The sequence below is a fragment of the Odontesthes bonariensis genome, chromosome 7 (genome assembly GCF_027942865.1).
Source record: "Odontesthes bonariensis isolate fOdoBon6 chromosome 7, fOdoBon6.hap1, whole genome shotgun sequence".
NCBI classification, from domain to species: Eukaryota; Metazoa; Chordata; class Actinopteri; order Atheriniformes; family Atherinopsidae; genus Odontesthes; species Odontesthes bonariensis.
The window spans coordinates 2644596-2671303 of NC_134512.1; the positions used below are offsets into that span (position 1 = coordinate 2644596).

The window sequence follows — 26708 nt, forward strand, 5'->3', positions numbered from 1 at the left end:
TATTTTTTCTTATGCCTGGCCCTAATACTCTTCCTTAGAAATCCAGATACACAACTACGTGAATCCATATTCTCATTTCCTGTTAATGCAGCTCTGTTAAAAGCTGAAATGTTTATTTTGTTGATGGCAATGGAATTATGATTGTTTCTACGGTCCGTGAAGGCAGCAATGACAAAGCGCATGCGCTAATCTGACGTATCGTTACATTTCAAAAGAGCCGGGAAGGCAACAGCACGGGCGCTCAGGAAAAGGCTTCCAGTCAGAGTAAGTCAGCTTTTATCTAAATTCCTGTTAGGTTTAGGTCTGTAATACATTCACACGCAGACAGGGAGGTCCGGCTCGTTCACATACAAATTACTTCCCAATTCAGTTCAACCTAATATGTATGTCTGTCGTGTATGAACTGGCGCGCGAGGATGTGCCTTCATCTGCCAGCGGCTGACTGAACGTGAACGTGCCGGTGTCATGCCAACGTAATTATCCCAGATCGGAAGTGTGTTCCCTATTTTCGGGAGCGCGCACTTATTGAGTAGAGGCAAATCCATATTACCAGGGGCGATTTTAGGATCTGGTCTTTAGGGGTGCCCAGCCCCCAGTGCTCACAGAGGCACATTATTTCTCACTAATTGAGGCGAACTAGTACATTTAAAAATTTTGGAGCCGTATTAGTTTTGCTTTGAGTAGTGTTTTCCCCTACAACATTCAATTTTGACCTCTTCATTTCAAAAGACTGTGGCTTGACAGGGATAAGACAAATATTTCCCTGAGACAAATATTGAAGATAACTCAACATTTATTTTCGGAGTAGAGTTAAAACAAAAACAAATGCTAGAAAATAAATAAAATGGTCACTAAAATAATGCATCCTTGAGCAAAAACAAAAAACCCCACACTTTGTAATCACCCAAGGCTAATAATATCAAGAATGCCTTTTGAAAATAAATAAATAAATAAAACACACAAAAATAAATAAATTAAAGGTGGGGTAGGGGTTCTTTTTCTGGAGCATTTTTTTTTACATATTGCTTGAAATACTCTTCACACCCCCATTGCAACCAATTAATTAAAAGTTTTGACACAAAAATGAAAAGTTTTAAGCCTGGTTTATAGTCGGTAACGCAAGACGCAACGCAAGCCCTTGCGCGGTTGCAAGCCCCCCCTTGCGTGCTTGCGTGTGTCACCTCAATTTTCTAAACTTAACGCAAGCGCAAGCCACTGGCTGTGGTCGAAACCGCCTACTACTTGATCGATCTGACAGTATGCAGAGCGTTTACACACAGTGCACTTCACTCCTGCCCGAGCCGAAATCAGCCGGCCTGAAAAGCTGATTTCCCTTAAGCTATAGGCTAAACTCTGTAAATATATAACTTTAGCAACATTTGAAACATTTTCAGGCAAGAAAGTAGTCGTTTAGACCCCCAAGGTGTTGAAAATCTGACAAAATACCGGCTATTTACAAGAAGAAGAAGAAGCATGGATCCAGTCGAAGAGATCTATGGAAGAGAGACTTGCTGAAGAGGTCCTGGCGGTGAATTTCCTTTCATCGTAGTAGACTTGTCATTGAAAAAACCCGCTACTCAACCTACTGTCCTGGCGGTGAATCGCCACGCAGCACACGCAACCGCCGACAAAGGAAAATGAAGTATAAACGTCTCGAGCCATTAACATACGCGCAAGACGCAAGCGCAAGGGCAGTTAAAAGAAGTATAACTCAGCCTTTAGTCGCTTCTAGAACGAACAATCCAGGAAAAACACTATCAAATCATACTGAACAGACTGTTAACGATGATTGGATTCTGATGCGTCTATCAAACTGCAATCTGCTCCTCCCTCCCCCTGTGCGCGTACCCTTCTTCGTGAACGAATTACGTGTGCCCAGAAGCTTGGCAGGAAGCTAAACTAGAGCCAGCTTGGCTAGCACCTAGCATTATTAAACGGTTCATTATGATGTTGAAAGATATTTTCTTACCTGTGAATCCGCCATGAGAAAAAGTTAGCAAAAGTTAGCCAATTTATGCTTGCTGTCAGAACAGCGCTCGTGCACCTTCGTGCTCGTGAACAAGCATTGCGCGTTCATGTACTCTAGAGGCGTGGCTTCGGGGGGAAGTCTGAAGAAAGGGGTTGTGACTTTTGACCTGTGTATTTTCAAAATGCAGCTTCGCTGGACTCAAAATCCACGATCTCCTACCCTACCTTTAAATAAATAAATAAATAAGGTCTCTTTCTGTGTGGATTAAGAAGGGCCCTAAACAGAACACGGACAGGGGGTCTCTAGTGGTCAGGTGGACAAACTGAAAGATTTTAACACCTGACAGGGGGGGAATAAAGATCTCTCCACTCACATCCCATTCACTTCACACAAAAACATACGGTAACAACTAAGTGACTACTAACTAAGCAACCTATTTCAGAAGAACCAAGCGGTGTCGCCTCACTTTAAGGTTGGCAAATCTATCAATCACAGTGTCATGGCTAATGCTGTCGAGAAGCTCTTTTTCAATTGACATCACAGCCAAATGATGGAGTCTATTTGTAAAATATTTTTAAAAATGTACTGAGCCAGGGGGTGCCGAGCTATCTCACGCTGGTGCCTTGGCACCACTAAAAATACCCTAGCCTCGCCCCTGCATTTTACTATGCTTTAATTTCACCCACGTGAACGGAATTTGTGAGAAATATACCTTTGCACATCTGAAATATGGCCAAAGAGCTCGCGCACTCTGAAGCGCTCACTTGCTGAATGTTAATTTCAACGTTTTGGACTGTCTGACCTTCATTAGGTATATGAGCTTAGAACATCTTCCTATTAGGGGTGGGCGATATGGGCAAAAAAAAATATCTCGATATTTTTTAGGATTTTCACAATAAAGATATTTAAAAAAAAAATTAAAACTTGCGTTAAGATCACAATAAAATGAACACAAGCATGCAAGTCTAAGCACACACGGCCGGTACAGTGAAACTGCGAATGGCTCATTAAATCAGTTATGGTTCCTTTGATCGCTCTACCGTTACTTGGATAACTGTGGCAATTCTAGAGCTAATACATGCAAAACGAGCGCTGACCTTCGGGGATGCGTGCATTTATTAGACCCAAAACCCATGCGGGGTACCTCTCGGGGTGCCCCGGCCGCTTTGGTGACTGATAACCTTGAGCCGTTTCTCAGGCTACTTCTCCCTCCGGAGAGGGAGCCTGAGAAATGGCTACCACATCCAAGGAAGGCAGCAGGCGCGCAAATTACCCTCTCCCGACTCGGGGAGGTAGTGACGAAAAATAACAATACAGGACACTTTAAATCCTTTAACGGGGATCAATTGAAGGGCAAGTCTGGTGCCAGCAGCCGCGGTAATTCCAGCTCCAATAGTGTATCTTAAAGTTGCTGCAGTTAAAAAGCTCGTCGTCATTGGATCTCGGGATCGAGCTGACGGTCCGCCGCGAGGCGAGCTGCCGTCTGTCCCAGCCCCTGCCTCTCGGCGCCCCCTCGATGCTCTTAGCTGAGTGTCCCGCGGGGTCCGAAGCGTTTACTTTGAAAAAATTAGAGCGTTCAAAGCAGGGCGTGGCGCTGTGGTAAGGGCAGAGGACCACTGGCGCCGCACTTTTTGGCGATTGGGGGAAAAAAAAAAAAAAAATATATATATATTTTTTTTTTGCCTATATCTCGATATTGCAAAATTACTCATCGTCAAAACAACATTCACGATAATTTCGCAAACGATACATATCGCCCACCCCTACTTCCTATCTATACATGCACACAGACTCGCACATTCAATCATCCTAATCAGAAGAGTAGATTCTAGTTCAAAACGTATAAGACATTTATCAAGAAAACAGCCATATTTTTACATATAGGCCTACAGTAAAGTGTTATGGCTCGATGAAGGTCAGACAGACCAAACATAGTAAATAAAGATAAAGCAGAACAGTATGCTCTGTTTCTCATTCTTAGCTGAATAGACAAAAAAATACCAACTTATAGATAATTCGATTTTGTTTTTTAAGAATTCCTCTTTTATCATGTTGTTCTGCAATGTAACTTTTGGCTCATTGTAAAATACAGGCTTTCATATCTTTTTGTCATACTGAAATAGTTTCAGGAAACGTAGAAGCAGCTAAGTATTAGCCTTTTTCCCCTCTGCTGTAGCAAACAGTTTAAATGATGATTTAACAGTGATGAAATGTAGGTGATTACACAGTAAACACTGTTCTAAAGTGAGATCCATGGATGTCAGCTGGCAGCGAGCTAAAGTGGGAATTTAAACAAACTAGTTTAGCGCAGGAGCTAACAACTAGCTAACACAATCAGGGTAACGTTAACGGTAAACTACTACCAAAACCACACGTTAAAAATTTAATTTCTTTGGCTCCAGGTGCCATATCCGTGATTCCTTCACCCATCCAGCAACAGCATACTGGTCGGCATCCGTGCTGTTAAAACCCTTCAGGCTGTCTGGGTATAAGGGGAGGGATTGTGGATCAAATAAAAATAAATATCCGGGAACATGAGTTGGGTCAGGCGTTTAGCAGAGGTTAGTGGACAAAAAACTGTTGAGGGTAATAGATATGGGTCTCAACCAATAATGTTAATTTGTAACAAATATACAAATACAAATTGGACACAAATATGGCGGCGATCTCGTCGACGTGACGTCACTGGTACCCATGTATTTTTCCACAATTACAATAAAAAACAGATCCTACCTTTAGGTGCTATCACTGACACAGAACTCTACTTAAAGGAAAAAAAAAAATCCTAATCATGATGACAACCTAATGCATTGTACTGACAGCGCGTTTACAGTAGCATGCAGCACATCCAGACTGCTGCACCCCCCCTCTATAATGCACAGTATGTGTTCAAACAACACTAAAACTGTGTGAACGTATGGTTGTCTTTTATAAATCTCACTTATGGTGAAAAGAAATGCGCAAGCCTATTTTTTGCTGATGCAGACACTCCTCTAATAAATTATTTTCATATAGAAATGAAAACTACACCACAATTAAATAGATGTAACAAAGCAACGACAAAGAAGAAGTACAAATTTACTGAATGTAAAACTGAAGAACAGGATAAAAAAACTCTTTATTCAGGATCTCAGTTCTGGAATCACAAACAGAATAAATGGCGCTTTTCCACTAGCTCGCTTCGGCTCGGCACGCTATTGCGTGTTTCCGCTAGCACGCCGTACCTGCAACCGGGACGATTTTCCGTATCACCTCAGCCCTGGTCCCAAGCGGGCCGAAGCGTTACTAAAACGTGACGTCATCCGACTGCCTTCCACTGATTGGGCGATAAGTGTCGTCACTGGAAGCGTCATAACGCGGATAATAAAAGCTAGCGTTAGCAACCGTTAGCTTACCACCAAACGTCGTCTTTTTGGAGCTTGTAACAAAACTCTCCGGTACTTTTCAATACTGTTTTGTCTGGCGGCCAGGAGTCTTCTCTGGCTCTCTTCTCTTGCCTTCTGTGCGACAAAAAGCCACAGGGTGAGCAGCAACACGAGCGCCTCCATGTCCTCCATGCTATCCTCCTCGTATGTTGTTGTTGTTGTTCTGGTCGCGCAGCCGTGTTACGACGACCCCGCCCACGTCGAGGAGGCATGAAGTATACTCGTTTGTAATGGAAACACAACCAAACTGAGCCGTGCCGAGCTAGTTGAAAAGCGCCATAAAAATGTTTCCATTGCAGGGGACGGACCCTGCAGAGGTAAAACAGCGGTTGGAAGCTCACAGCAGGGTATGAGCCAATCATGTCCCAGAAAATCAGACACACTTCCTATGAGGTTTAACTCTCGGCAAAACATCAGCAACATGAGAGGAGGAGTGTAAAAAGACTGCAGTCAAGTCTAAAAGGACATTGGATTCAAGTAGGAAAGCACCGAAATGAAAGATTTGGGCTGTGTTCGAAACCGCCTACTACATACTTGCATACTGCATACTCATCGATCAGACAGTATCGTGCAGTATATGCAGAATGCATTTCGCTCCTGCACGAGCCGAAATCAGCCGGCCTGAAGCTGATTTAGCTTAAGCTCAAACTCTGTAAACTTTTGCAACATTTGAAACATTTTCAGGTGAGAAAGTAGTCGTTTAGATCCCCAACGTGTTGAAAATCTGACAAAATACCGGCTGTTTACAATTTTGTTCCCACGAATTCGGCGCTACTAAAGCTAGCCGCAGTGAGCAACGCACTTCCGGTTATTTTCACAAAATAAAATACCCGTTGCCTTTTATCATAGGGAAAGCCAATACGATACAATTGGTGCTTTTGTTTTGAAAACAGGAAGTGAACCTACCCTCGTTATAGCTAGCTTGAAACTGCCGTTTTGACAGGAAATGACGATCGGCGACGTCACGTTACGTTGCATCTTGGGTAGTTTGAGTATGAGTAGTAACCTCATGATGCATACCCAACATTTAGGAGAATCTAGTATGCATCCGGGAACTTAAAACTTACCTCTCTGAGCTGCTACAGCCCTATAAACCCTCCCGCTCTCTCAGGTCAGCTGATCAGCTGCTCCTGAGTGTACCAAAAACCAAGCGCAAGCTCAGAGGTGACCATGCCTTTGCTGTGGCGGCTCCTAACCTGTGGAACAATCTGCCTCTCTATGTCAGACAGGCTTCCTCTCTGTTTTTAAATCCCATCTTAAAACACATCTCTTCTCCCTGGCTTTTGACACGATGTGAGATGTTGAAATGTGAAATTGCTATTTTTAGTATTATTATTGTTTTAAATTATATAGCTGTTTTGTGCCTTTGAATTTATTCTTGTATTTTATTCTTTTAAATTTCTTTGTTTTTATTTTTTGTACAGCTCTTTGGTCAACTGAGGTTGTTGTAAAGTGCTTTATAAATAAAATTGGATTGGATTAAAAAAAAGTTAAAGTTAGTAGGAGTAGTGGGAGTAGTAGGAGAAGTAGGCGGTTTCGAACACAGCCCCAGTCTGAAACCAAAAACTGAACACTTGCCAAAAACCGAAACCCCAAAAGACTGAAAGTGTCATGGTTTTTCCAGATTTGTGTGACCCACACGCAGAGAACTTCCAGGAGACCAAAGAATGTTTTTAGGAGGTTTATTGTACGAATAAAGGTGAGCTTAGTTGCGTCTATCTGTCAAGGTTTGCTTGGTCAGGAATCCGGACGGGAACTGGAACTCTGAGGGAAACACAGGTTAGTATGGGTTTTGAGGTTGGATGTAGATCAGCTGTAAAACGTTCAGCTTACAGGAATCTCGGTGACTTTCGGCTGGGGAGTTGATGGGGTGATCCGGGAGGTGCGAGGGTTTCAGGAAATCTTTGGCGTCTTTTCCCTAGGGAGCACGGTGGAGAGCGGACAGGGTTCGGCCTCAGCCACGGAACAAAGATAGGAGACAGGGCTGCCAGTCAGAGACTGGAACAGGGTTTCAACGGGAACTGTGAGAAGTAATCTTCGCCACACTAGTGGCCAGGCAGGATCAGGCTTGGTACGGGTGTTCCCACGAATGGCTAACACTCAGGCGCTGAAGGACTGGCAGCGTGCTCCTTATATGCTCCTACCCAGATGAGGGATAATGGATTACAGGCGTGTGTAATTTGATGGATGGCTCAGCCCACCGTACTCCCTGGCGCCATCTGCTGTAAGAAAAGGTTGAACCACACCACCTCCTGAAAACCCCAACAGAAAGAAATCATTCTGCCAGTTTTTGTACCATCACTGTTAAGGCTGGGACTGTGTGTGCTTACCTCACTGAAGCCAAGGCATTGCTACAAAAATGAATATTCGTGTTTTAAAGAATAAATCGGTTAAAAACTATGAGAATATTGATTTAGCACTAAGTGCTCACATTCCAACAATGCACAATATCAAATAAAATTCTCAATCAAATCTTTTACCAGGCCCCACTCCTGAATAGCCTGCAGGCCAATAAGTGACTGCTGAGAGATAGTAAAATGAGATATCTTCTCTCATAACACACAAAGCGCATTAAAGTCAAGTGCATTTTCGCTGTAGGCTTACTACAAAATGGTGTTCTTCTGAAAATCAGCATGTGGATCGGGATGCTTTGATTCTTAATGGTACATTTCACCCAATGTTGAGAAATGCTTTGCAGATGCACCCCCTTTTGAGACTTTAGCATCGCATGCTTTACAGACGGCTATCCGTGGGTCTTTCTCTGAAATCTGTAATTCTGCCCACACCGCAGACATGTTGGCTCCAACCCAGGCAGACGCACACTACCGCGGGGTTTGCCTGCGTCACAACATCATATGTCGGCCATGTTTCGGTGTAAAAATGCTTTTTTGGGCCATTTATGGTGCATCTCTAGGTTAAAGTAAGCTCAAACAGTGGCTGATGTGGGAATTTAGGCTAGATAGGGTGCTTTCTTTGGGCATGACTACTTTTCCAGGAACGGCAGGCGGAACCAAGGGTTGGTTAGTCTTTAGATCTGCCTAACTCACCCAGAGTTGTTTGGCCATAATAGTCAAGCTGTTGTACATCATGCTGTTTCTTATCATCTATTTTAAGTGTGAATTTTATATAGTTATATTCTACAGCGGGTGATTCTTTCACAGAACCAAAGGACTTATAGAGAAAAAAAAAAAGATGTTCCAACAGTTTACCCACAGTCACAAAACAATGTTTTGTCAATGTGAAATCCTTTCTGCAGAAACTTCTTACACTGATAGAAATTCTGATCTAAAATTTGACTGACTTTTGGAATAGGTTGAGTGAAGTACTAGTTTTAAATCTGAGAATAACCTCTTTAACCCTAATCCCTGATAGGGGACATTTTTGTCCACTTGGGGGTGTACTTTCTCCTCTAATTTCACAATGGAAATAGTGATACTCATCATATTTGGTCCAGTTGTGCATTTTTGACTATTTTTTTCGAATTTCAAACACACATCATATACAATGCAATTTTTCATTGTGTAGAAAAAAACCTCCTTAATTTCTGAAAAGGGACATTTTTGTCCCCTTCTAAAATGATCCCCAAAATACCATATGTTAATATTTTTTTCAGAAATCTTTTCTTCCACTTCAGTTCTGATCATAACCACCAAGTTTTCCATTATTTTCAAAAAATTAATCCTTTAAATACCAATGTATATGAGGTAAACACCAATTTCTGTTAAAACACACACACAAAAACTGCTGTATTTTCAATGTATGCAATGCAAAGTGAAATATTCTATGGGGGATTAGGTCTGGATAAGTCATTGATGAGCTACAACATCAGTTTTTATAGCTTTTTAGTTTTTCTGCAATGGCAGATTACAGAAATGGCTCCCATTGACATCCATTATAATGAATACAGCATTCCTTTGTTTTTGATATGCTAGCTGATATGGTAAATATTATATTATTATTAGGATAAATATCCAGGTATATGTTTGGACAATATGATAAATAATGACTTTCTAAGTGTAACATTTTGTCAGTTGGGGTGGGTGAGAAAGGATGCGGAAAGTTCAAACAAAAAGCGCGGCTGAGCCGGATTAAAAAAAAAACCCTAAACTGTGGAATAATTATTTAACAAAACAAAACACTTGGCATAGCATGGAGAAAAACCACTTAACTGGGTCGTGGCATGGCATGGAGGATGTTGACGGGTAAGGATCTGACAAAACAATGAGGGAACCTGGAAACTAAATACTGTGGATGGGGATTAGGGATAGAGTGCAGCTGATGGGGAAAACACAGGTGCAGTGAATGAACTAAGTGCAGGGAAACTAAAACATGGGAAAACTAAAAACTAAACTAGGACATGATCTAAAAACCAAACATGACCTAAAACATAAAACTAAAAACATAGTCCCATGGCGTGACACATTTAAGGATTCAGGTTCAGTTTATTCTTACCATGTGTAATCAGAGGTATGTTTTTATAACTTGACTTTGCTCGTTTCATTGCTTCCATTAACGTCTCTATGTTCACTTTAACATTTCGTGCCTTCTATGCTTTTTTTCGTGCTCTCTTTCAGGAACATGAGTGACCTAGAAGATATCAGCCAACACGTTCATGACAAAATATCATCCTTACAACACATGCTGGATCTGTCAGTTATCGGTATGACACAGTGATCTATAAAAAGCCTCGTTCACACTACAAGATCTGAAGCCTGATTTTAAAATTTCAAACAAATTTTCGAGGTTGCAGATGAATTGTCCACACCTGGGGAAATCCGATGTGATAGATGGTCACCTATTGCATGTGAATGCTTGAAGTGTTTGTGAGGCTTGTGGACATGTCCTAATGTTGAACCAAATATGTGGTATGCTTGATATTCTGGGAGGTCAGGAGGAGGATTTGGTGAGTGGGAGGTACAGCCAATTAGAGTGGAAGAGATGGGACCTTGGGCCATGAAAGGGAGAATCCTTGCAAAGGAAAATACAACAAACATGATAGAGAGCATCGTATAGTCTGCTTATGACACTGAGCAGAATTTGGTTAAATCAGTTTCTCAATTCCGGTCCTCGGGACCCACTGCCCTGCATGTTTTTGATGTTTCCCTCCTCCAGCACACCTGATTCAAATAAATGGCTCCTGATCAGGCCACTGCAGAGCTTGATAACGAGTTGATCATTTGAATCAGGTGTGCTGGAGGAGGGAAACATCGAAAACATGCAGGGCAGTGGGTCCCGAGGACCGGAATTGAGAAACACTGGAATGCTGGTGAGAACAACATTTCCAGCGATTTGACAGACTTGAGAAAGAAGCTGTGGAGTAACACCGACACTTCTCCTCAACAACCAGGAGAGCAAAACATATTGATTCACCAGGTACACCTTGTATTTCAGTGTAATGATAATGATCAGAGAATGATATGCCTTTCATCATTAGCCTGAAACAGATCACTTGTAGTGTGAACCTTCGATGACTTCATATCTCCAGATTAAAGCGAGGCATGTCATGGTGTGAATAATACAAAGTTCTGCCATAACTAAAACAATCTTATGGTGTCAATTTAGCTTAAGACTGGGTTTCCCTCAGTCCATATATGCAAAACTAAAGTAGTGTGTAGGATAACATGTGAGTGTCTTTTTTTCTCTCCATTTAGAACTGCCTCAACACAAGATAAAGAAGCTGGGACAGGAACTCTTTTCACTCGAGAAACTGCTGGAAGAATTAGAAAGATGCGTGGATCAACAGAAAAAGCAACTTTACCATCTCAAGGTAAAAGATTTGGCATACATCAGTACCTCATATAGCTGGTTTACAGTGAAAACAATAATGCAGCAGCCACTAATTTTATTCTGTTTTCTGTTGGGATGCCACAACTAAAACTTCCTGCTATATGTGAAGTCTCAAGGTACAGCAAATAGCTGACTATTTGCTGTACCTTTAACTTCTAACATTCTGCTAGCAGCGCTTTTATTCAGCCCACTACCACTCTTTTTCTCACTCTCACACACACATTACATTGATCCTACCTCCTCGATGCACTAACACACACTGGAATAATAATTTGGATTCGTATTTAACCTTTATTTATACAGATAATCTCATTGAGACATGGGGTTCTCATTCTCAATAGAAACCCATTTCAGGCAACAGACAATGTAACAAATTAGTAACAAACAAACATAGTCTTAGTTCAGCACTTATGAATGCTTGTTCTATTTTCCTCAAGTTAAGCATCACATTTCTTAATGGTATCAAACTAGACAGCTTCAGATCCTGTTACAAGATATTCAAATTCACAGAAATTGACATGAAATAGACTAAGGATAGATTTTCAAATGAAAATCAACCAATGCAAAAGTGTTTGGATACTGATGATCAGTTAACCAGAGGCTGCAAAGTGCCATGGTGAGTAAGGGGTTTACAGCCTGTTGTGAACCTTAGTGTTTCCTTTTAAGCAGGGTGCGTCATCTGTGGAGAGCTGACAGAGGCATTCATGTAAGTGGTGTCACCATAATCAGAAAGAGGTAAAAAAGATGGCAGCAACAAGCCTTTTTCTGGCATTGAATGGAGAACAAGATGACTGGATTGACTGGAAAATACTGGACTGATACTGGACTGATCATCATCCTTTAGCCTAAGGTGGCCTGGTACCACCTTGAACTATGAACCACCTTATGCTCTAACACGGTGTTTGTTGTAGCCAGTCCATCACTTGCACAGAAGTCCAAAAACAACACATCCAAGAAGGCCAGGTAATCTGAGCTTTTGTTCGACATCTCATTCACCAGGGAGAACTCCAACATTGAAGAGCGGAGTATGAGAGTATGAGAGTCCAGCCTCTCTCCAGGAGTTAGGTTCCAGAGGTCATGCTGTGCGTGGAGGTGAGCCCAGCTATATTTAGTTGGTACAATTGGACCTCACACACCAGCACAGGCTTCCTCTCTGCCAGCAAGGTGATATTCCACATCCCAAGAGCCAGCCACAGGACGCCACACAGACGTGGCTGACCATGCCCCAGGACCCAATTTGTATTGGGAGACCCTAAGACTAGGGCTGTAGCGATACACTAATCTCACGATACGATACAATACACGATATTCAGCCAACGATATGGTTTGATGCGATTCGATACGATACGATTCGATTCTATACACTTACATCATTTTCTGGGGGGGGGGGGGGGGGGACAGTGTGATTTGACATGAATCATTGCTGATTGGACCGGTGGTCCAACCTTTGAACCGGAAGGAAAACACAGCTAGACAAACAGAAACAAACGGACATGTCACAAATGTGAGAGCTGTGCACTTTATACAACATTTTTATGAACTAATTTATCACTGTTTTGTATAATGTGAGCCCCTGGCATTGTAGTGTATTACCTTAATGTTCTGTGTTTTCACTAATTGTGACGTATGACTTTTCAATAAAGTTTGCTTTAAAAAAAAAATTTAAATAAAAAAATAAAAAATCTATACTTTATCAAGAAACTAAATATCTATATATATCGCAGTATTGATAAAATTGCTCAGCCCTACCTAAGACGAGCTAAATTGCCCAACAACACAGCTCTCAGGGTCATGTAGTACTAAAACTCCTCCACAATGATAAGGTGGCAATTCTGTAGAGGAGGTTTATTATATTTAATGTTGTAACAGCTGCATTAATTATTTGAAACCTTGTTAGTACTTTTCTTAAATTTTACTCACTTTGACTGAACTATCCTGTGAATCCTCAAAGTTGAGGGGCTTTAAAATGTCAAAGCAGGGTTGTGGGAGCTCACAAAATGACCTCAAATGTATGTTGATTGTAAGGCACATTTGTATGGGTTTCAGGCACTTGAGGAGTACTTCCAAAAGGCTCTGGAGGATGTACAGCACATTAAGGACAACATACCTTCTCATATTCCCAGGAAGAAGGACCCAGTCAGGTGAAGTTGCTGTATTTGATGCTTGATTTACTTTTTGTGTTATCATTGTCACAGATACGATTATTTTTCAAAATAAGAACATGATAGTGAGTCAGTTCTAACAGTATTGTAAGACTACACACTGACCTCATTATAGGTTGTGAAGGCAGAGTACCGCTGTCGTCCATTACACTTCACACAAGGGGGGCGTCAATCAATCAATCAATCCAATTTTATTTACACAATACGGTACTAATTCACAACAAGTGTTATGTCAGACAACTGTAGATAGAAAGACTATTTACTTTTAGCAAGAATTTGGCTACTGTGGTGAAAATCTGTACGTATACTGTAATACTGTAAAAGGAGAGGATCTGTACCCAGGACATTGGAATGCTACCTGTGAGTTTACCTGTTATTCTGCCAGAAGTGTAAATATTACCTGACACAGTCTGTCACTTCATCAGCTCAGTCGTTCCCCAAATATAAACACAAGTCTCCAGCTACACTTAAAATCTTTCAACAGTTTGTCGACTGCTCCACCTCACAAAATAAAAAAAAATTGGTTTTATTCAATGCAAATGTAAAAGTTCCTCTCCCCATCCTCCAAAAGGCAAAATAGGCCACAATCTGTTATAACAATGTTATCTATCTAGCTGCAAAACAATTCTACCTTCAGGTACAAATAAAGTAAGCTGACCTTACCTGACCTGATCTGGTTTTCCTCGTTTCCAATTATGAACTCATTGTTAAGCGCTAACCTGTCACTGTTTGGACTTTAAAGAAATGATCTCAGGAGACAGAAGAAGAGCTGTGGAGAGGCTTTGAATCCACAGACTGGAATGCGCTCTGTCATACACATGGAGATTATATGAATGCTGTGTGCGACAGATTATGTTAATTTCTGTGTGGAGATTATTATTCCCACAAGGACAGTGAGGCACTTCCCCAATTATTGAGAACTGTTCAAAAACAGCTGAGAAAGAAGGTGTACAGAAACGAGCAAGAAAGCGAGCTCCAGCAGAACAACGTGTAAAATATGTAGCAGGGGAAGGTGAGATAAACTACTCCAGATTAGTCTGGTAAACTGTTGAATAATGCATGTGTGCACATCTTGACAGCTTCACAATGACAGTGCTGCTAAGAACAAAAGTGTTTCTGTCCAATTAAATTCATAAGGGATTTTGATTTGATACTGCACAGGAAATGATAATTGTGTGGTCTCAGCTTGTCAAGGTATCAGTTTGTTAGTCTATCCCCGAGTCATTTATCCAATTTCATGACGCATAATGCAGTCTTGGACCAATAATTTGCTAGAAAAGTTAAATTTATTCAACACTCTCGAGGGAAATTGTAGAAGGAAATGGACACCTGCTGGTAAATATGGGACTTCTGTGTGATTTCAATTCAATTATTTCTATAGCGCCAAATCACAACATTAAAAAGGAAAGTTTTAAGCCTAATTTTAAAGGAGAAGTAGAACTGTAGTCCAGCTTGCGAAAACATTCTTCAGCTATGAATGACTGAATTATGTTAAATCTTTCAGTGGAAAAGAAACTGTAAGAAACCAGAATGAAGCAACAGATCGGCAGCCTGCTCAAGCAGACGATATTAAGCAAACGAGCAAGACCTTTGTCAAAGAGATGGAGTTCATCACTATGCCTGAGTTTGAGAGCATCCCTCAGTAAGTATCATTCTTCACTGACATTCAACATATATGATGTATCTGAGACATACTCAGACATACTTGCTACATTTATCTTGATTCTAATCTAAGGAGGCAAGCAATCAGTTTAGCAATATCTATATATAAAATGTAACATTATCTTTCTTTACACACACACAAACATATGTGTGTGTATATATATATATATAGATGTATATCTATATATGTTCCAATCACTTCCATGGCCACAGGTGTATAAATTCAAGCACCTCGGCATGCAGACTACTTCTACAAACATCTGTGAAAGAATGGCTCGCTCTCAGGAGCTCAGTGAATTCCAGCATGGTACCATGATAGGATGCCACCTGTGCAACAAGTCCAGTGGTGAAATATCCTCTCTATTAAACATTCCACAGTCAGCTGTCAGTGGTGTTATAACAAAGTGGAGGCGATTGGGAACGACGAAGTGTTCGCCCACGTAAAATGACAGAGCGGGTCAGAGGATGCTGAGGCTCATAGTGCGCAGAGGTCGCCAACTTTCTGTAGAGTCAGTCACTACAGACCTCCAAGCTTCATGTGGCCTTCAGATTAGCTCAAGAACAGTGCGTAGAGAGCTTCATGGAATGGGTTTCCATGGCAACTGCATCCAAGCCATACATCACCAAGTGCAATGCAAAGCGTTGGATGCAGCGGTGTAAAGCACGCCGCCACTGGACTCAGAGCAGTGGAGACGCCTTCTCTGGAGGGACCAGTCACGCTTCTCCATCTGGCATCTGATGGAGGAGTCGGGGTTTGGCGGTTGCCAGGGGAACGGTACTGGTCTGACTGTGTAAAGTTTGGTGGAGGGGGGATCATGGTGTGGGGTTGTTGTTCAGGAGCTGGGCTTGGCCCCTTAGTTTCAGTGAAAGGAACTCTGAATGCTTCAGCATACCAAAAGATTTTGGACCATTTCATGCTCCCAACTTTGTGGAAACAGTTTGGGGATGGCCCCTTCCTGTTCCAACATGACTGCGCACCAGTGCACAAAGCAAGCTCCATAAAGACATGGAGGAGCCAGTTTGGTGTGGAAGAACCTGACTGGCCTGCACAGAGTCCTGACCTCAACCCGATAGAACACCTTTGGATGAATTAGAGCAGAGACTGTGAGCCAGGCCTTCTGTCCGACATCAGTGTCTGACCTCACAAATGTGCTTCTGGAAGAATGGTCAAAATCTCCCATAAACTGGGGCGGTCGGTGCCGTAGTGGGTTAAGCAGCCGCCCCATGTACAGAGGCTACAGTCCTTGCTGCAGCTGGCCCCGGTTCGACTCCCGCACCGAGCGGCCCTGTGCTGCGTGTCTTTCCCCTCTCTCTGCCCCCTGCTTCCTGTCTCTCTCCAACTGTCCTAACATTAAAGGCATAAAAAGCCCAAAAAAATACTTTAAAAAAAAAAAAATTAAATAAATCTCCCATAAACACTCCTATTGTGGAAAGCTTGCCCAGAAGAGTTGAAGCTGTATAGCTGCAAAGGGTGGGCCGACGTCATATTAAACCCTAAGGATTAAGAATGGGATGTCACTGAAGTTCATATGTGTGTAAAGCCAGATGAGCCAATACTTTTATATAAATTGTAAAGGCCAGTAATTAAAGGCGGGGTAGGGGATCTTTTTCTGGAACATTTTTTTACGTATTGCTTGAAATACTCTTCACACCCTCATTGCAACCAATTAATTAAAAGTTTTGACACAAATATGAAACGTTTTAGTGGCCTCTAGAACGTACAATCTAGGAAAAACAGTATCCAATCATACTGAACGGACCGTTCACAATGATTGGATTCTGATGCGTCTATCAAACTGCAATCTGCTCCTCCCTCCCCCTCCTTCTCCCTGTGCGCGTACCCTGCTCCGTGAACGAAGCTTGGCAGGAAGCTAAACTAGAGCCAGCTTGGCTAGCACCTAGCATTATTAAACGTATAGTTAGCATAAACTAAATACTAAATACTAAATACGGCAGCGATTGATGCTTGCTGTCAGAACAGCGCTCGTGCACCTTTGTGCACCTTCGTGCTCGTGCGCGTTCATGTACTCTAGAGGCGTGCCTTCGGGGGGAAAGTGAAGAAAAGGGTTGGGACTTTTTACTTGTGTATTTTCAAAATGCAGCTTCGCTGGACTCAAAATCCAGGATCTCCTACCCTACCTTTAAGGGAATTTACTTTAATTTTTTGGCGCGTTAATTTTATAATTTCCTGTAGAACCGGAAGTATTTTATTTTGAAGGACATGAAACGAAGTAATTGTAGTTTAACGGAACATTGGACAATGACAAAGAAAAGGACAAAGTTTGGTTCTAAGTTGAATAAGGACAAATAAAAAGGCCAAAGGTTTAGCACCAATCGAAAAGGAGGAACAAGGTATATTTATGTTCACTTAAAGGTGGGGTTGGGGTTCTTTTTCTGGAGCATTTTTTTACATATTGCTTGAAATACTCTTCACACCCCCATTGCAACCAATTAATTAAAAGTTTTGACACAAAAATGAAAAGTTTTACTGGCCTCTAGAACGTACAATCTAAGAAAAACACTATCCAATCATACTGATGATCATCATAACGATGATTGGATTCTGATGCGTCTATCAAACTGCAATCTGCTCCTCTCTCCCCCTCCTTCCCCCTGTGCGTGTACCCTTCTTCGTGAACAAATTACGTGCCCAGAAGCTTGGCAGGAAGCTAAACCAGAGCCAGCTTGGCTAGCACCTAGCATTATTAAACGTATAGTTAGCATATACTAAATACGGCAGCGATCGATGCTTGCTGTCAGAACAGCGCTCGTGCACCTTTGTGCTCCTGCACGTTCATGTACTCTAGAGGCGTGCCTTCGGGGGGAAAGTGAAGAAAAGGGTTGGGACTTTTTACCGGTGTATTTTCAAAATGCAGCTTCGCTGGACTCAAAATCCAGGATCTCCTACCCTACCTTTAAGGAATGTTTGATGTAATTTGGAAAAATATATACGTAAAGATCGATAATGTTACATTTCACAAATTTTCTTTCGCCTGTTCTTTGTTCTATGGGCAGCCTTTTTGTCCAATGTCAGGAGATGATGTATTCTGTTTGTGTTTGTACGTTCACCTGTGTTCCCCAGGTACATGAAAGGACGTGTATCATATGACCAGCTTAACGCAGCAGTGCACTGCATTAACATTGCTGTGACAGCCAAGTACAAGATCCTCCATCAGTCAGTGAAAACTCTCAACAATCATGCTCGCAAGCTTCACCAGCGCTTTAAGGACCAGCAGACCAAAGATACAAAAGGTGGTTTACTCTTACAATATTTTGTGGATGGTATAAACTGTCAGCTCACGAAATCCATTTTGTTTGCAAACTTGTCAAGTTGTAATTTGTGTGCCACAGAACTAAACTGTGCAGTTAGAGTAGAAGCAAACTGTGAGCTCCCTTTACCTTTTATCACAGCACACAGTTTTGGGGAAATGTTCTGATCAGCTAATGCAAAAGATAGAAAAAAAACACTAAATAAAAGAATAGAAGTTTTTAAATTTGACCCATTGCTTTTGCAATGGCCGGTGTTCTGATTTCCAGTTTACAAGAATATTTATTTTCCCAGCTGTGCTGGCTAAAGACAAAATATTTTTTACATTCCCAAAATTGATATTTCCCAAAGGCCAAATCTTCGGGTTAGAATCTCGTGGAATTTCGGACTCTGGAAAGTTTGAAATGGTGGCTATAATGAACTTCCAAAATTCTTCTAGGTAAGAACAAGCCCAGAGCATATGTAGCAGTTTGTCTTCAGTTATCTTACATCTTTAGCACATGGGAGATATTCCCACTGATCTTATGTGAAATAGGTTCTGTGAAAAAGACCAGAACTGTTTGGGATCTTTCCAAAATATTTTGCCAGTCGACATCATAATTACAACATAGCTCTGTCTCACACTTGTTTTTAATCCACAGCCTATCTTAAATTGACTAATTTCTGCTTAGAATATGATACATAGAGGATATCAGTTCTTCCACGGTGGAGACTCGCATATCAAGCAGATGCTTGATTTATTGGGTATACGTGGGAAGTCAGCAGAGTTCATTTGAAGGAATTTAAAGTGGTTGTTCGGTGATAGATTGAATATTCAAATACAAATTCAAATTCAAAAATACTTTATTTATCCCAGAGGGAAATTAAATGTTGATGTAGCTCAATTAAATCAAGGAGTTATTATAGATGCTGATGGCTGTGGGCAGGAAAGATTTCCTGTAGCGGTCCGTTTTGCATCCAAACTGAAGAAGCCTTTGACTGAAGAGACTCTGTTTTCTGATAACAGTCTCATGGAGAGGATGTTCAGGGTTGTCCATAATTCTCTTGATTTTATGCAAAATCCTTCTTTGCATTATTGTCTCCAGAGGTTCCACAGTCGTCCCCAGAACAGAACCAGCCTTCCTTATCAGGTTGTTGAGTCTTTTTAGGTCCCTGGTTCTGATGCTGCTGCCCCAACAGATGACGCAAGAGGAAATGACGCTCTCAACAACAGACTTGTAGAAGATCTGCAACATCTTGTTGCAAACCTTGAAGGACCTTAGCTTCCTCAAGAAGTACAGTCTGCTCTGTCCTTTCTTGTAGATGGCTTCACTGTTGTGTCTCCAGTCCAGTCTGTTGTCCACATGAACACCAAGGTATTTATATTCCTCAACCACCTCCACTTCTTCTCCCATGATGGAAACAGGGTTTGATCTGACCTTGTTTCTTCTGAAATCTACAATCATCTCCTTTGTTTTGTTAACATTCAAGATGAGATGATTGTTCCCACACCATGCCACAAAGCGGTCCACCAGCTCTCTGTACTCAGCTTCTTGTCCATCACTGATACACCCGACCACTGCAGAGTCATCTGAATATTTCTGTAGATGACAGGAGTCTGACTTGTACTGGAAGTCTGAAGTGTACAGAGTGAAAAGGAATGGTGAGAGTACAGTCCCCTGTGGTGCTCCTGTGCTGCTGATCACCTGGTTAGACACACAATTCTTCAGTCTGACAAACTGTGGTCTGTTTGTCAGGTAGTCATTAATCCAGGTGATTGTTGAGGCCTCCACCTGAGTCTTCTGGAGTTTCAGACGAAGCAGATCAGGCTGGATTGTGTTAAATGCACTGGAGAAATCAAAGAACATAATCCTCACAGTGCTGCCTGCTTTATCCAGATGACAGTGGGTTTGTTGAAGCAGGTGTATGATAGCGTCTTCAACTCCAACTCCATGGCGATAAGCAAACTGCAGGGGGTCCTGATATGTGCTGGTTTGCTTACACAGGTGGGTCAACAGGAGTCTCTCCAGGACCTTCATGATGTGGGATGTCAGGGCAACAGGTCTGAAAGATGACTGTTGGAAGTTAGACAGTATGTTGTTAGAATATAAGTCATCAACTGTTTCAATCCCTTTACTGACCCCTTTCTTATAAGTTCCAACTGCAATAGGGTAAGGGATGTTGGGATTATTCCACAAAGGAGTCTATCTAAACAATGAGATATCTAATCCCAGCAATGCATGAGATTCCTTGCGTGTCTGAAAGGTGCTCAAAATTAGTTTTTTTTGTAATTGAGGAAAGGTTTTTCTTTGTACCCAAATGGGGTGGTTTTCATCACATGCTGTTCATTAGAGAGCCATCTGATGTCGCTACTCTCAGCATGTAATGAAGTCTATATTGGACGAAACTGAGATGCCAAATAGTAGCATTTGAAATGAGAAGATTAAAGCTTTCTTTAGTATAAGGGGCTTGGAGAGTAGGACGTTCCACTCTAAGGTTTTTATTTAGCCATAAAAAGGAGGAGGTAATTTGGTTGGTCTTCTTGAAAAAGCTCTTTGGGACATGCAGAGGGATACATTGGAATGAATAAATAAGTTTTGGCAACACATTTATTTTAATTGCATCTACTCTGCCAATTAGGGATAGAGGCAGATCAATCCATCTTTGAGTGTCTCCCTTGTTTTCTCTGAGATTCAAGAAGTTGTCTTTAAGTACTTTTGTCGTGTTGTTTTCTAATATTTTCTGCACAAATATTTAATCCCATGACGACATTCCTTAAGTGCTTCAAGAAGTGTTCTAATATCCAAGTCCTGTCTGTTTAAATACAAGACCTCACTGTGCTATACTCTTGAAGACCTTAAAGAGTGGAGGGACTGAGTCAGCAGGATCAATTAAGTGGATCACAGTGTCGTCCGTGTAGAGAGAGATTTTATGCTCGGAAGCACCAAATTTGGCAGCGTTAGCTCGGATAGCGAGGGCGAGCGAGAATAACAACGGGGAGACACAACGGCCTTGTTGGGTCCCTCCAGAAAGTGAGAAGGCGAGTTAATATTTGCGCTTCAGGAGCTTTAAAAAGTGTTTTGATATAATGAATGAAACTTTCACCAAAATTCATCCCTGCAAGTTTTTTTTAAATAGAGAGGTATGTTCGATTTGGTCGAATTGAGAGCAAAGCAGTCCGTGCCCTTATTTTTCATGCATACAGCTGATGGATGAAACGGTTTGGGACAAGTATCATGATGTATGACACATTTCGTGTGATGGTAATTATTTCATTACATTGCAAAAGAACATTATGGCAAAATTAACACGCATTTTAAAAGGGTGAATTGCTATCACTTGCGCATTTGTATGTGTGTTTATACGTGTGGGTATCAGTGGCGGAGCTAGACTTTTATCCTCGGGGTGGCGGAGGTTATTTCAGGGGGGCCACAGACTATGACAATAAATTTGTTTCTCGAACAATCAATTGCAATCGGAGTCTAAATGTTGAAATATATTTAAGTACATATTAAGCACACAGGAGTTGACAGTGTTTCCCACACATAGACTAATTCGTGGCGGTGCGCCACAGATTCAACACCGGCCGCCACATATTGCGTTTCGTTATTATTATTTTTTTTTAACGCTATTTAAAAAAATACTCGTATTCGTTAAGCTGCATTTCCTTGCTGCTCTACCTCCGTCTCTCTGTCCCTCGCGTCTCTGTCGCATAGCCTACTCACACACACAGCCCCTCCCCTCCGTGTTTCCCTGGAAGCGTGGAAGCTTGCTAGCTTCAGCGTCGCGTAGATTAGCTCAACCGAAAGAATTCATGAAAGGTTGGTATCACGTGCACCTTTATAAAATCACACATTAAAAAGTCCTATAAAAATATTTTATATTTTGAATACAATGTTGTCCCGTCCCGACCCGACCCATAGCAAGCGATTACGCCTTCTTTATAAAGTTAACTAGTCAAAAGTTTGCCGTAAAAAAAAAATGTAGTTGGGTTGTCGAGGTCTAAACACTAGCAGCTGCGAATCAAATAAAGTAGTTTTTTAAACTCTTACACTGAATGTTTGCTGCTTCAATCCAGATGAGTATTGAAAAATATTTTCCGCGATTGAAAAAGAGACGTGCGTGTTGAGGATGAGGAGCAGCCTGAACCGGAGGTATCAGTCTGAAACAGCTGAACAGTCCGACCAGTGTAATTAGCTATGTTTTAATTTGTTTACAATGAAGATGTGAATATCTGCAGATAAGCCGCACCTGTGTTACCCACCGTGACACAGGTGTCACACATCCTTACGTCCCCCATAATTTTCCTTGATGGAGAAATTATCCAGGTTCTTAACTCCCAATGTGACATATATGTCACATTACAGATCTCTGACAGTGGGGGGTGGTATTCTGGAAAAAAATTCTGAAATGGGTTCTATGTGGTCTATTTAGTCTGTTATAACCCCCTTAATTTTCATTTAAGTAGAAATGGGTCTGGGTTCTTAAGGGTTAATACAATAAAGTTCTGTGTGACCAATTATTAACGAAGGAGTTATTTTGAAGAATTTTAATTTTTTACACCCAACCAACCCCCCCGGCCCACCACCACACATTGCCTTCACATCTGTGGGAAACACTGGTTGAGATTTGTGTATGTAGTTTGCAGTTTATTAACAATATACAAAATGTAAAACAACTTTTTTCAACAAACAACCATTTTTACATGAATGAAAACGCATACATATTCACTCACACCCAGTTACTCATTCACACAGTTACTCACACACACACACACACACACACACACACACACACACACACACACACAAACAGGTACTCACTCAAAAAAAAGGGATCTCTTTGGAAAGCAAAAGCAGTTCTGGATACAGCTGGCTCTGGCTCACCATCATCCTCGTCAGAAGCAGAGGTCTCTGTGTCCTCCCTCGATGCCACTGCATTGTATAAAAATAAAAGTGTAATCAAAATCAAAATGCAAGCCCCGTTAAAAAAAACAACAACATACATTATCAGTTACTAACATTTCAAAATATCTAAAACTTAACTTAAAATGACTGAACTGAGCGTGTGACTGCTTCTGTAGATGCTCTGACCTGGTAATGATGAGCTGAGTTTTGACTGTCTGTCTGATCTTTTCCTAATTTTCTTCTTTTGACAAAGAAGTAGTTGACTGTTTAGCATCTTCACGTTACATTTCATTTAAGCCAACAAAGCATGAAAAAGCTAGCTGGCTGATTGTCTGCTAGTTTAATTCCTCTAAAATCATTGAAGAAACACGTAAATATAAGCGGAAACCCAAATTAAATGTAGATGTTAATGTGGAGCGGCCGACAATGTGCTCCTATCGACAAGACATGCGGTGCCGTTACTTTCAATCATCTGGGGTGGCACCTGGGGGTCCAATCAGATTTCAGGGGGGGTCCAGTGCTACCCCGGCCTCCCTTCTAGCTCCGCCACTGAAATATGTGAGACAGAGCAGAGATTAAAGCAAAAGGCATCAAAGCAGAACAGCCCAGAATGGAAGCCATCATCCCCCTTGATTGGTCTTAGGTGATATCTGTTGAGGTAGCTAACAGATGGGGATCTATGCAACATGAATAAAATGGCTTCCTGTTTTTGTTAGGTTAGCCTCAACTACAACATATTTGATTAAAAAAAACAGACGACTCATATGTGTATGTATTTCTTTGTACTCTTCTTCCTACTTTGCCTAAAGGTGAAGTCTTGTATTATGAGGCCTGTACAGCCATATTTACACCTACACATAATCGATGCTTAGATTATACTTGGATCAGAAGAGCAACCATCTGCTAATCAGAATGTCAGCAGTTTGATGCCCAGCTTCCTCAGACCACATGTCAAAGATTCCTTTGTCAGGACATAAAACTACATTGCCTCTGAGCTGAACTCATTCTGTAGGAGCACTTTGAGTGGTCAGCTACACTAGAAAGGTCTCATGCAGAATTTAAGAAGTAAGCCTGTAAGAAGTTTTTTTTTTTAAGAAGAAGAAGAAACAAATTCCTGGGTCATCTGCTGTTTGTTATGGGTTGTAAATACGAGACTGGAAATAATACATGTTTTTGAAAAACATGAAGCAACATTACATTTAACTGTTCAAAATTCTTAGTTTCTTGAAGGACCCTTGTATTTCCTAAATTTGAAGTATGATTAAGATAAAAACTGAAGTTTTAAGCCTATTTTGCATTTCATTGGAATACAAATACTTTTTTTGCCTCAACAAATACAAATACTGGCTGGTCTGCACTCTCCCTCTATCTGCAATCTTTTGCAGCACTGGACAATATTCTGCCATGCATAAGGTAACATTACTGCATCCAAAATGTTGGTGAATTGTAATTTCACAGAATTAAATAATGCACTCTGTATTTTCCCTAGGTTGTTTGTCCTGTGCCTTTTTGGATCTTGAGCTGCTCTCATTTGAATATAACTGGTGTTTTTTACACAGATGAGCACACAAGAGATTAAAGTCTTTACAATGTTGTGTTTAAATGTCTTGCAGGTCAGTATTTTGTTGTGGAGGATGACATTCGTGAATTTACCCAGATGAAGGTGGACAAACGCTTTCAGGGGATTTTGAATATGCTTCGACACTGCCAGCGCCTTCGAGAGCTTAGGGGGGGTGGATTCATTCGCTATATGTTGTTATGAAAAACAAGATGAGCTATACTTTTTCTTCAGTGATAGCAAAATAGCCTTGGATATTTGTAAGTGTGTTACTTACTGGTAGACAGTGTCAGGCAGATGCCTTTACATTTTCGAAGACTGTGCTGTGAACATTGTTATACAGGACTGTCTCAGAAAATTAGAATATTGTGATAAAGTTGTTGATTTTCTGTAATGCAATAAAAAAAAAAACAAATGCCATACATTCTGGATTCATTACAAATCAACTGAAATATTGCAAGCCTTTTATTATTTTAATATTGCTGATTATGGCTTACAGCTTAAGAAAACTCAAATATCCTATCTCAAAAAATTAGAATAGTTCCTCAGACCAAGTAAAAAAAAAAGATTTATAACAGCAAAACAAAATCAAACATTTGAAAATGTCCATTAATGCACTCAGTACTTGGTTGGGAATCCTTTTGCACGGATTACTGCATCAATGCGGCGTGGCATGGAGGCAATCAGCCTGTGGCATTGCTGAGGTGTGATGGATGCCCAGGATGCTTCAATAGCGGCCTTTAGCTCATTAGCATTGTTGGGTCTGGCGTCTTTCAGCTTCTTCTTTACAATACCCCACATATTCTCGATGGGGTTCAGGTCAGGGGAATTGGCAGGCCAATCGAGGACAGTAATGCCATGGTCAGTACACCAGTTACTGGTGGTTTTGGCACTGTGGGCAGGTGCCAGATCATGCTGGAAAATGAATTCCTCATCTCCATAGAGCTTTTCAGCAGACGGAAGCATGTAGTGCTCTAAAATCTCTAGGTACACAGCTGCATTTACTCTGGGCTTGATGAAACACAGTGGACCAACACCAGCAGCTGACATGGCTCCCCAAACCGTCGCTGACTGGGGGAACTTCACACTGGATTTCAAGCAACTTGGATTTTGCTCCTCTCCAGCCTTTCTCCAGACTCTGGCGCCTTGACTTCCAAATGAAATACAAAACTTGCTTTCGTCTGAAAAGAGGACTTTGGACCACTCTGCAACTGTCCAGTGCTTCTTTTCCATAGCCCAAGTCAGACGCTTCTTCTGTTGTCTTGAGTTCAGAAGTGGCTTGACCATGGGTATACGGCTATTGTAGCCCATTTCCCGGACACGTCTGTGAACAGTGGCTTTTGATACCTGGACTCCAGCTTCAGTCCACTGTCTTTGAAGCTCCCCCAAATTCTGGAAGCGACTCTTCTTCACAATGCTGTTAAGGCTGCGGTCATCTCTCTTGGTTGTGCAGCGTTTCCTGCCACATTTCCCCCTTCCAACAGACTTTTTGTGGATGTGCTTTGAAACTGCACTCTGTGAACAGCTTGCTCTTTGAGAAATTTCTTTTTGTGTCTTACCCTCCTGATGGAGGGTGTCAATGATGGTCCTCTGGATAGCAGTCAGATCAGCAGTCTTCCCCATACTTGTGATTTAGTTTACTGAACCAAGCTGAGTGTTTTTCAAGGCTCAGGAAACCCTTGCAGGTGTTTCGAGTTAATTAGAGGATTCAAGTGATTCGTTGAACACCCTACTAGTATACTTTTTCATGATATTCTAAGATTTAGAGATAGGATATTTGAGTTTTCTTAAGCTGTATGCCATAATCAGCAATATTAAAATAATAAAAGGCTTGCAATATTTCAGTTGATTTGTAATGAATCCAGAATGTATGACATTTTTGTTTTTTCAATTGCATTACAGAAAATAAAGAACTTTATCACAATATTCTAATTTTCTGAGACAGTCCTGTACAACACATATAAGGCCTCTTTCAGAATAGTTATGAATAC

The 26708-nt window shown here is 41.3% G+C and overlaps 1 protein-coding gene across 1 annotated transcript; it reads left to right on the forward strand.

The window, feature by feature from the left end:
- Positions 1-207: 207 nt before the first annotated feature.
- ska1 (spindle and kinetochore associated complex subunit 1) lies at positions 208-25053 on the forward strand. Its single transcript, XM_075469262.1, has 7 exons — positions 208-264; positions 9969-10054; positions 11046-11161; positions 13228-13322; positions 14848-14985; positions 18088-18257; positions 24773-25053. Exons 2-7 carry the CDS (start codon positions 9973-9975, stop codon positions 24919-24921), a joined length of 750 nt encoding a protein of 249 aa, XP_075325377.1. The 5' UTR covers positions 208-264; positions 9969-9972; the 3' UTR covers positions 24922-25053.
- Positions 25054-26708: the final 1655 nt, after the last annotated feature.